Source organism: Alosa alosa, chromosome 15 (genome assembly GCF_017589495.1).
Source record: "Alosa alosa isolate M-15738 ecotype Scorff River chromosome 15, AALO_Geno_1.1, whole genome shotgun sequence".
In the NCBI taxonomy this organism is placed as follows: Eukaryota; Metazoa; Chordata; class Actinopteri; order Clupeiformes; family Clupeidae; genus Alosa; species Alosa alosa.
The window spans coordinates 27,286,474-27,299,695 of record NC_063203.1 but is presented as its reverse complement, the minus strand read 5'-3'; the positions used below and the strand labels follow the sequence as shown (position 1 = coordinate 27,299,695).

At 43.6% G+C, this 13,222-nt stretch overlaps 1 protein-coding gene across 5 annotated transcripts in view; it reads right to left on the bottom strand.

Annotated features, from left to right (window-relative positions):
- eml2 (EMAP like 2) overlaps window positions 1–13,222 on the bottom strand; it is a 36,543-nt gene that overhangs the window by 10,916 nt on the left and 12,405 nt on the right. For 4 of the 5 annotated variants that reach the window (XM_048264993.1, XM_048264994.1, XM_048264996.1 and 1 more), the window contains 6 exons: window positions 7,535–7,563; window positions 6,354–6,483; window positions 5,131–5,280; window positions 3,737–3,806; window positions 1,681–1,791; window positions 733–828 (listed from right to left, as the gene is read on the bottom strand). In XM_048264993.1, coding sequence (XP_048120950.1) covers window positions 733–828; window positions 1,681–1,791; window positions 3,737–3,806; window positions 5,131–5,280; window positions 6,354–6,483; window positions 7,535–7,563 — 586 coding nt within the window. Of the gene's footprint in view, window positions 1–732; window positions 829–1,680; window positions 1,792–3,736; window positions 3,807–5,130; window positions 5,281–6,353; window positions 6,484–7,534; window positions 7,564–11,684; window positions 11,865–13,222 lie in introns of those variants that run through there. The other variant, XM_048264997.1, reaches the window with a different exon arrangement.

The following is a 13,222-nucleotide window of genomic DNA, read 5'->3' as shown; positions in this document are numbered from 1 at the left end:
ACTGTAGCGTATTGATAGGCGACTGTATTGATAGGCTACTGTAGTGTATTGATAGGCTACTGTAGTGTATTGATAAGCCAATGTAGCGTATTGATAGGCTACTGTATTGATAAGCCACTGTAGCGTATTGATAGGCTACTGTAGTGCATTGATAGGTTTTTGATCGGTTACTGTATTGACAGGCCAATGTAGCGTATTGATAGGCTATTGATAGGCTACTGTAACGTATTGATCGGTTACTGTATTGACAGGCCAATGTAGCGTATTGATAGGCTATTGATAGTCTACTGTAGCGTATTGATAGGTTACTGTAGCGTATTGATATGCTATTGATAGGCTACTATAGTATATTGATAGGCTATTGATAGGCTACTGTAGCGTATTGATAGGCTATTGATAGGCCACTGTAGTGTATTGATAGGCTATTGATAGGCTACTGTAGCGTATTGATCAGTGGCCTATCAATTGATAGGCCACTGAACAATACGCTACAGTGGCCTATCAATAGCCTATCAATGTAGCGTATTGATAGGCTATTGATAGGCTACTGTAGCGTATTGATAGGCTGCTCACAGAGCCTAAACAATGTACAAACACCAGAGCGCGCACACAAATCGGACAGCTAAAGGACAGTGATGACTAGAGATGTTGACAAAATATTTAGAAAAGAAACTGAGCATAGAGCAGAGAGTAGTAAAAGTTGAAAAGCTGTGTGTGAGAGGGGTGTGAGACCTTGACTTCGGCCAGCTGCTTCTCCTTCTGCCAGTCCCACACAGACAGGATGTGATCGTTGGCGTCATCCACAGCACACAAGTGTGCCCCTCCGTTCTACTCACACACACACACACACACACACACACACACACACACACACGCACACACTATTATAAAACAGAAACACACACTGTGTACAAATGCATATTTATACAGTATCTGACAACAATTGTCTTCCAGGTTAAAAGGTTAAAATCCATAAGCTTGATGAATGAAAGTACCAGCACTAGTTTACTAAGTAAGCAGTGGGAGCGTGACTAACCTATTTGCCTTTATATTGAGTAATATCGTTAACGTTATCATGTTATGAAACAAACTGCAGTTTTTTTTGTTCATCTTCTGCGACAGGGCTGGAGGGGTCTGTGAATTGATGTCATGAAGGTCATAACACATCACTGCTCACTGTAAATCAGCTGGAAAAGGATCAATACAGGCAGTCTCTATTCTACACAGAGGGCAAGTGGCTTGGACATGATCATGATCATGACACATGATGTGATGACACTGAGTTCCATTTAACCAATCAGTGTCTGATTTTTCCACCTTTACTGCCACTGGATGGTTAGGATCAACTGGTGGTCAGTATATCTCAGGCAGAGAGACTCACTAATCCATAGCAACGTGGCCCATACATTATCACTACACATGCAGGGTGTGTTTTGGTTTATTGTTATTTAAAATATAAATGTTTATTAACAAAGCAATCATGAAGGGGCAGTGTAATGAGAGTGTCTCCTAATGTCTCCTCCAAATGAAAAAAAAAAAAAAAAAGACTGAGCTAGCATTAAAAGGCCTATATCAGTAGCATCGTATTTATGAATAAAGACATGCCTGCCCCTTTAGAGCATAAGGGCCATGTCAGTAACACAGTGCAGCATGTGTCTGGAGCTTGTACTGGAGCCATACCGACTTGGAGAAGGCCACACAGGTCACGGCGCGGTCGAACACGCCCATCCCGATGACATGAAGGGTGTTGAGGCTGACCGAGTCCCACACACGGGCATGAGGGGCCAGGGCCTTCACAGACATCCCATTAACACACACACACACACACACACACACACACACACACACAAACACAAACACAAACACACACATCATCACGTCAACAACATTGACAGAGCAAAGCTTCACACACACATCACACAAACACATCATCATATGATCTTGCAGAACCTGGTGCTTACAACACTAATGTTATGGGTTCAATTTATTCCCTGTGGGTACACAAACTGATGTTGTGCGTACATAACATAACTGGAGAAAAAATTGTTTTAGATTTGATCTAAATTAGATTTAGATTTGATCTTTGATTTAATTTTTCAACAGTATGCTAAAGGAGTATTAGTATACATAGGTTCAGTTTGTTTGTTTGTTTGTTTGTTTAATTTAAGGCCATTTCCGCAACTAAGGCTATTTAATGGCCAGAGCACTGTGTGTTACAGAAACTTAAATATGTTTTTAAAAATCTATGCTAATAAGATATTCTAAAACCTTCAAAGGTGGGACCTTACTAAAAACATCAGCTATAGAATTTTGATGATAAAATTGTTGTCTTTTGGTTCTCAAGGCAAGGCCACAGATCAAAATATGTCTCACTGACAGAGGCATTTTGCAAAATTGGCATAATGGAGAGTCTTCACCACTCAATAGAAAGCTATGAGTGAGTCTTGAATGTCCTATACGGCATCTGGTATAGACTATTTGATCGTGTCTGGATTGAAAAGAAAAAAATAGTCTCTTCCTTACAGTAGGATGGATTTTATTTAGCTTATTGTTGGTGCATTGGTCCCATTCAGATTGCCACTTATCTGTGATGTAAGAGTTCAATGTAGGTTTAAGGTCTGAGGCAGGGATTTGACATTCTGTGAGTTCTTCGTTAAGGGCTTGCTTAGCAGCACTGTCCGCTTTCTCATTTCCTCTCAGACCAACATGGCCTGGGACCCAGCAAAAAACTACATTCAAGTTCTGGTCCTTTAGTCTTTCTAGTTTATCAAGGATGTTGACAATAATAGGATGGTCAGTTTTTAAGGATTCCAATGCCTGGAGACATGATCTAGAGTCTGTAAAAATTAAAGACTTTTGTTGTTTAGTCTGATCTATATATTCAAGTGCCAAATATAAGGCACGAGCCTCAGCCGTAAAAATGGAACATATTCCTGGTATTCGTAGTCCACACTGATTCTGTCCAACTACCATTGCTGATGACACACAGTTATCCACTCTGGAACCATCAGTATAAATGGGAATGTGGGAGGGGAAGCGACATCGCACGTCCATATACTGGTGCTGGTACTCATTTGGGTGGGTTCTTGATTTCTTCCTGTGACTTAAATCCTTAACAATTTCAGGTTGTCTCAAATTCCACGGGGGAAGAGAGCAAAAGTGAGTCTGCGTTACACGGTCCATGTTGATGTTCAGATCCTCAAGGTCTTATTCGGATTCCAAAAGGACTGATATACTTTGGTCTAGCTTCATACAACGGCAGTTGCTGTGGCTGAAAAACTGTTGAGTAGGCTCCAAGGAATTGAACCTCTTTTACTACTTTGATGACTTCACCATCCAAGTAAAGTGAAGGGTCATGATGCAAAGATCGTAGTAGGCAAAAATGTGTGCATACAGTTTTTGTTTTGGAAAACCTAAAACCATTTTCAACTGACCATCTACTAATTTTATTTATGCATATACATAGGTTCAGAGTCAACCCTCAATATCTCAGTTCATACAGACACATAACATTTAGATTTACAATTTAGTCAATTAAAATACACAGTAGCCTACTTGTCTGGAAATGATATTATGTCATTCATTATACACATATCATTATACACACATTTCTGTCATTCTTGCACTCCCTAGTAATTCAACTGTGTTTGGAACACTCTGCTCTACCACCAAAGCCACAGTAGGTTAATGCAAAGGCTTTTCAACGGTAATGAATACGTTACAACACGCGCATTACCTTGCCGTCTTTAGAAGTTCCAGCTACTTGTCCTGTTGCGATGGTGACCATGTCTGGGTGGATGGCCAAGCTGCGGAGAGAGCAGGGTCAAGTTCATTGGCTGGAAGAAGCCAAAGCTTTCTCAATAGTCACCTAGGGAACGGAGCCTGGCGAGCATCCGCTCAATCAAACAAACAGTTATTGTTCAACTTGGCCTCTTTCAACAAAAACCATGCTCTGCGCCAACAAACGCTAGCATTTACATGCTTACGAAACTGAACTTTAGCTCATTGTAAATATTATGTGATATAATATGTGAGATTTCAGGTTCAATACATCTTAGGTCAGTTCAAAGATTTTAAACTTATGAAGTGTGGACTGCCAAGTTGATATTTTAAAATTCATGCAGCAGCTGTCTCATTAATGAAGCCTGTAGTCTACAGGGACCTCTGAGGCCCTCTGACCCAGATGGCATTCATCATTCACATGTCTATTAATCTAACTGTGTGATCCAGGAGGAAGGATGAGGGTGTATCACTGTTTTTGCTGCTGGGAATGTTTTGGATAAGGCCAAAGGGAAAGTGGATTATTTTATCTTTGTATGACACAAAGGAAGCTCGGAGTCAGCCAATAGAGTAGGACCGATAGTTCGGTCGAATGCAAATCTGATTGGAAACAAACCGTGTTTCCTTATTAAACATCATCACCATCTCATTTGGCTGTGCAAACGAGTGCATGTGGCCAACTGTTCCTGCCAGTAGCACACAGACCTCGATCAGGAAAATACACAAAGCTCACTAAACACACACAGCTCACAAAATACACATCCTGGCCCTGGCGGTCATTGGCTCAGTGGCACGGCCTCATGTCATGACTGTCATTTCTAAAATGACATTTTTGAAAACTCTCAAACTTGCACTTGGAAACCTACAGTAAGGGAATTTTTTTCTGAAGGTGTGTAAGTGCCAGTTTATGAAGTGTGAGTGACCACGCTGTATTTAAACACTGGCTTTCAACGCTGGAGTTAAACGTTTGATACATACACTATAACATTTCTATTGTTTTCCTTTAACCTCATAAGTGCAAAATAACTCCTGTTATACCATGGTCAAGGTTGAAAAGGGTGTCGTTTAAAAAGTGATATACGATCTCGAAAAGAACATTTCACTGAGCATCTGAACATTTCACTGTTTCTAAAGTGGTGTGCTGTTTGGAGATCAGAGGTTACTCCTGAAGTTACCTGGGTACGCCAGTAACCTTTCTTTGTAGTATACCACTCTGATGGTAAATCACTCATCTGAAACCCTTAACCCCTGTCTGTTCTACTGGAACCTTTGCAGGATGAGGATGAGGAGGATTAGAGAGAAGAGGAAGAGGAAGATGGAGAAAGAGGAGGAGAAGGAGGAACATCTCACCACTTGACGTCATCGTTGTGTCCCAGATAGTGTCGCTGCTGCTGCTCCTCCACGTTATATAGCACCACCACAGAGGCGTTGAAGTACACAATCTCGCCCGTGGGCAGCAGGTACAGGTTGGTGCGGCAGTCGCGGCCCCGGTAGCCATATCTGAGCCGCAGGGAGTCAGGGAACACAGCGCCCGTCTCAGAACAGGAGAACGCTTACTGCAGGGTCCCCAGAATAGTCACGAGGCATCAAAACGTAATGACATAATAACAACGTAGAGTTACAGTGCCTTTTAACGAAACCCAAGGATGCTTTACAATGAAGAAAGTTCCGTCATAATTCATCTTTTTATCACGTTCAAATAGATTTTGTTGTCCTTCAGCCTGCATTTCAGCCTACATTTTTGACCATAAATATCAGAGTAGGGTCTTACTCTCCAAAGAATCGTTTTTTGAACTACTATATCATATTTTCTGTGATTCGTAATATATGTGAATAAAAACGACATTTTAGAATCCTAAAAGGGTTACACAAACATATTTCAATTCAAGGATGACCTGTCAATGTGTCAAAAAGATGTTGAGAGTGTGTATACTTAACACATGCAAATCACAACTGAGAAAGCTCCCCTTTTAAAACGTCAAAGGACAGTGCAGAGTACTGTAAGCCTGACATTACTTAGCAATGCCACATTTAGTCTTCAGTGGTGTTAAAATGCAAAAATGCAACTGTAACACAATTGTGCCCTGCTAAAAGCATATGCAGTTTGATTGAATGGAAATATGCCATGGCCATGCTAACTGACTGAGAGCTGGGCGGGCTCCCTGCTTATCAGAGTGCATCACATCCATGGAGTGGTTTTTTAACAGTTCTCTGATTCAATCAAGCCTACTTGATTTGATTTGAATGTAGTTTAAATTAATTGAATTCAACATGCTTTTAACAAAACAGGCGCTAAACCACATGATTTACATCTAACCAACAGGGGGAAAAAATGCTTTCATTGGCTTTGCCTTTTTCTGTTTAAAACACTGTCCTTTGTGAACAACTGTAGGAACCCAGCAAACTGTGCAAGAGGGGAGAGGAAAAGGCCTAAGTGTCTTAAATAAACTAAAAGTAGCCTCATCATGATGCCCTTGACTGTAAATGTCAGAATATGATTTAATCTTTAAAACAAAACACAACTAACAGCGTCAGGAACTGTGCTGCCATAAGCGTCTGACTCTGAAGGATACACCCACTGCAGTTTGAGCTTGCGGTCTGGCAGCACCACCTTCTGGTCAAGGCTGTAACTGTCCCTCTGGTCATCAGGCATGTGCATGGTGACCGGACGGCCACGCAGGAACATGCGCACGTATCCATCTTCTACATCATGGGAGAAAGAAGAGCAAAAATCTATGGAAAGGTGCATGTATTCTGTGCAGTAAAAAGACACCTTGGAAAAAAATATTTTTTTAAATACATGAATGAAACCCTTAGGAATTTACACTATCAATATAGCCACACTTCAGCAAGTACCACAGGGGTAAAATGTTAAAGAATTAACATTCTAAAGAATATCTGAGTCCTTAGTATTTTAGAATCTTACATTGATGAACACATTATTTAACTAGAATGCAGAAGTATGGCGTCCTCTGTCTGAGCTCTAGCCCACAGTGGGCATTTCTGTAATGGGCATTTTCACAAAGCTGTGTGGCTAATAACAGTAATGCTGTGCTGTACATCTTGTACTGAGATTCCATTTAGCTCAAAAGCCTTCCATTTTCAACATCAAATCTGACCACAGACAGTGTCATTAGGCAGACCAGCCAGATCAATTAGGGGAAAATCCATATCTCTCTCTCTCCCTGTCTCTCCTCTCTCTCTCTCTCCCTGTCTCTCTCTCTCCCTGTCTCTCTCTCTCTCTCTCCCCTGTCTCTCTCTCTCTCTCTCTCTCTCTCCCCTTATTCCATCTCTCACTCCCCCGTCTCTTTTTTTTCTCTCTCTTACCCCTCACCCACCCTCTCTCTTTCTCTCTCTCTGCCTCTTCTCTCACTCTCTCCCCCCTACCCCTGCCCCCTCTCTCTCAAAGTCTTGGTCACTCTCTTACCCCCTTTCTCAAGGTCTTGGCGGCACCCCCCACTATAGTGGACTTCCCATAACTCCTCTCTATATGCTGACTGCACTGCACTGCACAGCACAGGGCCTTTCAGTAATTGACTCATTAAAACTGAACACGGGGGCTGAATGCAGACAGCAGCCTTATTGTTGTTGACTGTCTCTCCAAACCCAAAGTCACCACACAAAGGCTCTGTACCCTTCCCCAGAATCTCTGTTTTCCCTTCGCTCTCTCTTTCCATCCAATCATCAATCGATCCATCAAAAACGCATTTAGTTTGTTTTGCCGCACGGCACCACGGGAGGGGAAAAAGCCTACCTGCGTTGAGTGTGCATTCTTTTGACTTGCTGAAAAGACAAGAGAGAAAGCACATATTAATATTAGTACACAGTGTTACAGCACCGGCATGTTGCACAGTACGTTTGAAACATTAGCGCAGAACATTACAACTCATGAGTTTGTTTTCCCCTCTACACCCTGCTGCTATGCGTCAGCGTCTTTGCTGGTGAGTAAATAATGCATTCTGTTCATTTATTTTCTTTTCTCTCTCTCTCTCTCTTTTCTGCTTACCCATCCTGTCAGTTTCATGGCAGGTCCATTCAAAAAGACAAACCACAGTGTCAGGATAGCTCACTCTACAGTATGCTAGCCAAAGGTGGGGGGTGGGGACAGACCCAAGGCTTCTCATATTTTATGCAGCATCTTGATGTAGAAGGCTAAACAATCTAAACATTTGTTACATATTGATTAAAGAACAGGGATTTTCTTTGTTGTTAAACTATTATTTTTATATGAAAATAAATTGTATGTATTGAGTATGTGCCTGTGTGTGTATTTAGGATGGATATGTGTGTAGTGGAAAGTTGTTGGCATCTGTATGTGAGAGAGGGTGTCTGTCTGTGAGCCTGCTTGTGTGTGCGTGTGAGTGTGTTTGTGTGCGTGTGTTTGTGTGCGTGCGTGTGTGCAGTCATATGTGGCAACGGATATGAAACTCTCTCTTGGCAGACAATATCTCTCCTGGTGCTTCCCTTTTGCCCTCCTGTTGCTGTGTTGTCAGAAATCTGCTGTCATGGCGACAGCTTGACTGACAGGTGGTTCCGCTCTGCCTCAGACAGAGGAGTGCTTTCTGCTAGAGCAAGCAATACCAACAGGGAGCCCCTTCTCACACATTCTCCACTAAAAGCACTCTCACCATCTTCTTCTATATAAGTATAATACTCTTTTGATACCGTGAGGGAAATTTGGTCTCTGCATTTATCCCAATCCGTGAATTACTGAAACACACTCAGCACACAGTGAACACACAGTGAGGTGAAGCACACACTAATCCCGACGCAGTGAGCTGCCTGCTACAGCGGCGCTCGGGGAGCAGTGAGGGGTTATGTGCCTTGCTCAAGGGCACTTCAGCTGTTCCTACTGGTCGGGGTTCGAACCGGCAACCCTCCAGTTACAAGTCCGAAGCGCTAACCAGTGGGCCACGGCTGCCCTAATACATCCTGCACATCCCTCTTTCTCTATTCCTTCTCTTCACCCTCTCCCTCTCTCACACACACAAATACAAATCAAATCAAACCAAATGAAAAGAGCCACCAGACTGCATTAATGATGTGTCAAAGCCAAAGATAGCTGATTACTATTTCATTGCCTTATCAACATAATGACTGTTATGGACATAGGAAAATTTGGACACAGTGGACAAAATGTAATGGGTCTATAGTATTGGGTCTGTGTACGGGCCTAAAAGGAACTTCAACTGGAACCGCAACTTGCCATAGGTTCCCATTTGATCCCGCACCAAACACACACACACACCAGGCCTAACTAGTGCATAATTAATTTCTCATCTCTGTCACCCACACAAGTGCTATGCAGACACACCACTCTACTCAATCTGCAAAGTGCACTTCCATGTTTCCTTCTAGGTCATCTGTCCAAGCCACAGGAAGTAATGGACATCATCTGAAACCCCTCGAGACAGAAGCAGGTGACGGCTAACTGCTCATGAACAATTTTACTTAGTGTAGGTGTACAAGACTAGAGATACAGTATAAGGATGGGATGAATGTCTCAAATCTGCATAATTGATGCAGTGCTGGTGCTTAGACTGAGCCTGCCATTATGGATGAGTTATCAGTACTAATCTCCCCCAACACTGACATCCATTTGTTCCCGTCTGGCAGGCAACAGAACGGGTGCAGCTCGGGTAGAAAAACACACTCATTGGACGTGAAGGAAAATCTTTAAAATGGCCTGCTCTGAGGGGTGGAGGTGGGTGTCCTGTGAGAACGGGCTCACAAAGCACTATTTGTGTCCTGGTGGCTCGCCAAAAGCACCAGCAGTGTGGGACAGACGACTGTGGGCAGACTCCTCACTCATCCCCGGCCAGATACTAATTAGAGTGTGAGAGTGTCACGCTGGCACATTAAGGAAACGCCAATGGGAAGGAAGGAAGTTGGAATGGAAACTACAAGAAGGAATGATTTGGTTTTCCTTTAAAGATTCTTACAGTTGAATGCAACTGTGGCAATGTAATGTGCATGCTAAATGCACATTCCCGTTCATGTTAAATGTACAAGAACAAGCCTGCATGGGAAAGTTTAAGTGCTTCTTGGTCATTGGGGAAAGCCCAGTTCAGAAACTTCATTCAGTACAAAGCCCTTTTAAAAATAATCATGCTTGTGGTTCACATGACACCTCAGCCATCCAGTCAAAATCATTCATCCAAATTATAGTCAAATCCAACTCATAATGAGTCTGGAGTGGAGCTGACACAGAGCAGCCAAGCCCTTAAAATTCCTTCTCCACTGAGTCAAATCGACTTCCATGCAAAACAACAGCTCTCTGGAGCAGCAGGACTTTCAGACTAGCAGACTAGCAGCTACCTGGTCCACAAGGTAACACAGGGTGAGCCCAGTGGCAGCATCCTCTGAAAGCCTGGCTTACATAAGAGGGGCTTTATTTGAGTGCTGTGCAGTGCAGTTGCATGCCACTGCGGCAGTGTGGCAGTGGAGGGATGGGGGTTAAAACCACAGAGCTTCAAAGGAATCAACATGATCTCTCTTACAAAGGCACATTATGTCATCAATATCACTGCATTAGCACTATGCCATTCCATGACAATAAGAAAGCCTGGTGGCTTTAAAAGACTGCCGTTTCAGAGAGACTGTTTAAAGCCCTTTGTGAGAGGATGAAGTGCACTTGGATGAGGTCGGTTTCCATCAAATACGTCTGTGGCTTTCACCCACGTGACGGGAGGAGCTGACACGTGCAGAGACGATGCACGGGCACTTCGAGGGAATCGCACGCAGGCTGGAGGATCGACATGAAACAGACCGGCCCACACGTCATCACACTAATCAGCTGCCACAGAGAGGCTGAATGATAAAGTGGGCTATTGTACAGAAAGCAACTTTTCCAGGCTCTTTTCCTTGCCAAGGTTTTGCCCACGCACAGATGCTTTCAGGGCATTTACATGGCAACCAGGATTCCTCATGCTTTCCCAGCTCCCTGCCTCAAAGGCAATTAGTAGCCTGAGAACACACAACTACACACACACACACACCCACATACACACACGCACACATACACACACACACACCTGTACACACACACACAACTCTACACACACACACACACACACACACACACATGCATGCACACACACACATACACCCACACATACATGCACACACACACATACACACATACACACAGACACACACACACAAGCTAATAAGTTTAATGCATGTCAATGAGGCAGGGTGCAAATCAATATCCACTCTGTGGTGGCGGACGAGCCCCTGCTGCCCCACCCAGCCCCTAGCATGATGGAAATGTCCCACACTGTGTCCGTCTGACGTCCGCTTTTCTGTTGTTGGATGTCAGTGCTGTTTTTTTCCAGTACCTCTAAATCACTTCCAGACACCCAAAATCAAACGCTCACCCCTCCTTTTGCCTCACTGGGGTAATTAAATTACCCTTTTGGCATAAACAAGGACCAGAACTGCACAATCACACTGCCAGAGCCCGAGTTGCTAAGAACTTTAGGCAGAAGGCCTTTTAACATTCCAAACACACAGCTGACGGTATAATGTCGCACACACACTCACAAAGCTAATAGTGCAGCAATGTGCAGTTTGAATGAACACCCTCACAGATTTATTATGTTTTTCTTCCTGATTTTATGAAGAGCTACAAGCTAAGTGATTACAGATGCAGACTAAAGCACAGAAGATGAATCATTGCAAAACAAGTTATTTGTTTCCTTTCAGAAAGTTGCAGACTGCAACAACAAAAGCTATTCCTAACTTCCCTAACATCACAACTGAAGGAATGTAATCAACGCAACCCAAAACTGAAAACATACCCCCCCCTAACTTGAAACTTTCCACCACTTTAGCTCTACCATAGACTTCCTGAAAGAGTTTGGGTTTTTGTACTGTAAAGTGACAACCATTCAGCAGTTTACCTCTCTGATCTCTTCATGGTGACTTTTCCGTTATGCAACAGCGAGAGACTCGAGTAACAGGAGGGGATCAGCACGCCGGGAAGACAAACTCTCGTGTCGAGCAACAAAAGCAGCCAAACTGGAGTTCCTGGTTTTCAGAGCCTCCCAACTTCAGCTGACTGTGTAAACTGTGTGAGTGAGTGAGTGAGTGAGTGAGAGCGTCCACAAGCCCTTCCCTGCTGCCCAATCACGGGCCACTTCCTGAGTTTGCATGACTGCCCCTTCAGAGGAGGGCCACACCTCCCTGCGGTGTTAGCTTGTGGTAACATGAAGCACGTAGCAGCCAAGGGCTAAACGCAAGAGCAGCCCAGAGAGAGAGAGGGGTGGGGCTGAGTGCATGACACACAACCCAGCACAGGCTAACCACAGAGAGATGTGCACATCCAAGCCCAGGGGACACTTAGGGCCAGTTAAAAACTGGTCATGCTTCATGAAGTAGGCCTGAGCTGTTAAAGCAATGTGGATAAAATGGCTCAGCAAGCAAGACATACAGTATAGTGTGACGTGACGACACAGTAGAGACTACACTAACTAGAGAAAGGTGCGCATCCATTGCCCAAGTGGTCAGTCAGGGCCAGGTACTAGGTTTTAAAAAAAAAAAGGTTGTTTGGTGTGCTTGAGACGTCAGGTCTGAGATGTCCAAACGAGGCAGATCAAATGTTTCTACAAGCAAAAAACAGAACTTAACCTTTTGTTGTAATCTAGCATACACACAACACAACACAACACAACACAACACATCACAGCGCAGCACAGCTGGCTTGATTCTGGCCCGTTTCAGGCCCAGATCCGCCAGTTCCTGCTGAATAGACAGAAGCTGGACTGGGAGCAGCTCTAGGCCAGTCTCTGCCTGTGTCAACAGCCCTGCCACCTGGCTCATGGATCCTTTCTGACCAGCCATAAAAGCCTGCTGTAAAGAGGAAGCCAGCCTCAGCTTATCTCACTATCTTCGTTCTCAAACAGTGGACAGGTGTGGCATAGATAGATTGCGTATATCATATTTTTTTCGTGCTCACAGGATGAGAGAGCCTATGTCTGTTGCCAAGCATTTATTAACAAGGTGTCCCTGTCTTTCGAGACACCTGGAATGTTGTATTTGTAAACACTTAAGTCAACAAGCAACACAACCACAACACCCAGTTTTGCCTGTTTTGGCTTTTTAATTTAACCCCCAATAGGCTGCACATAGGCCTACTTAGGCCTACTTGTCATTACTACATCAAAGAAAACTTGGGTGTTGTCAAGCTTTACACAAATACCACGCTGTTTGTGAAGCAACACAATAACGGGGTGTCAGGTTTCTTTTAGTGCCTGGGTTTAGTTATCTCCAGACATTTTCTATTGTCTGTTCTACTCTACCCGCACACAAGGGAGCTTAAATTATTCACACGCAGCTACTAGGCTACACTTTCAGATATCTTCTGTCCATCAGGGTAAAGAAGCAGGACCAGGGTGTGACCAGCCTTATGGCCTTTTCTTGAGATCTACTAGCAGAGAAA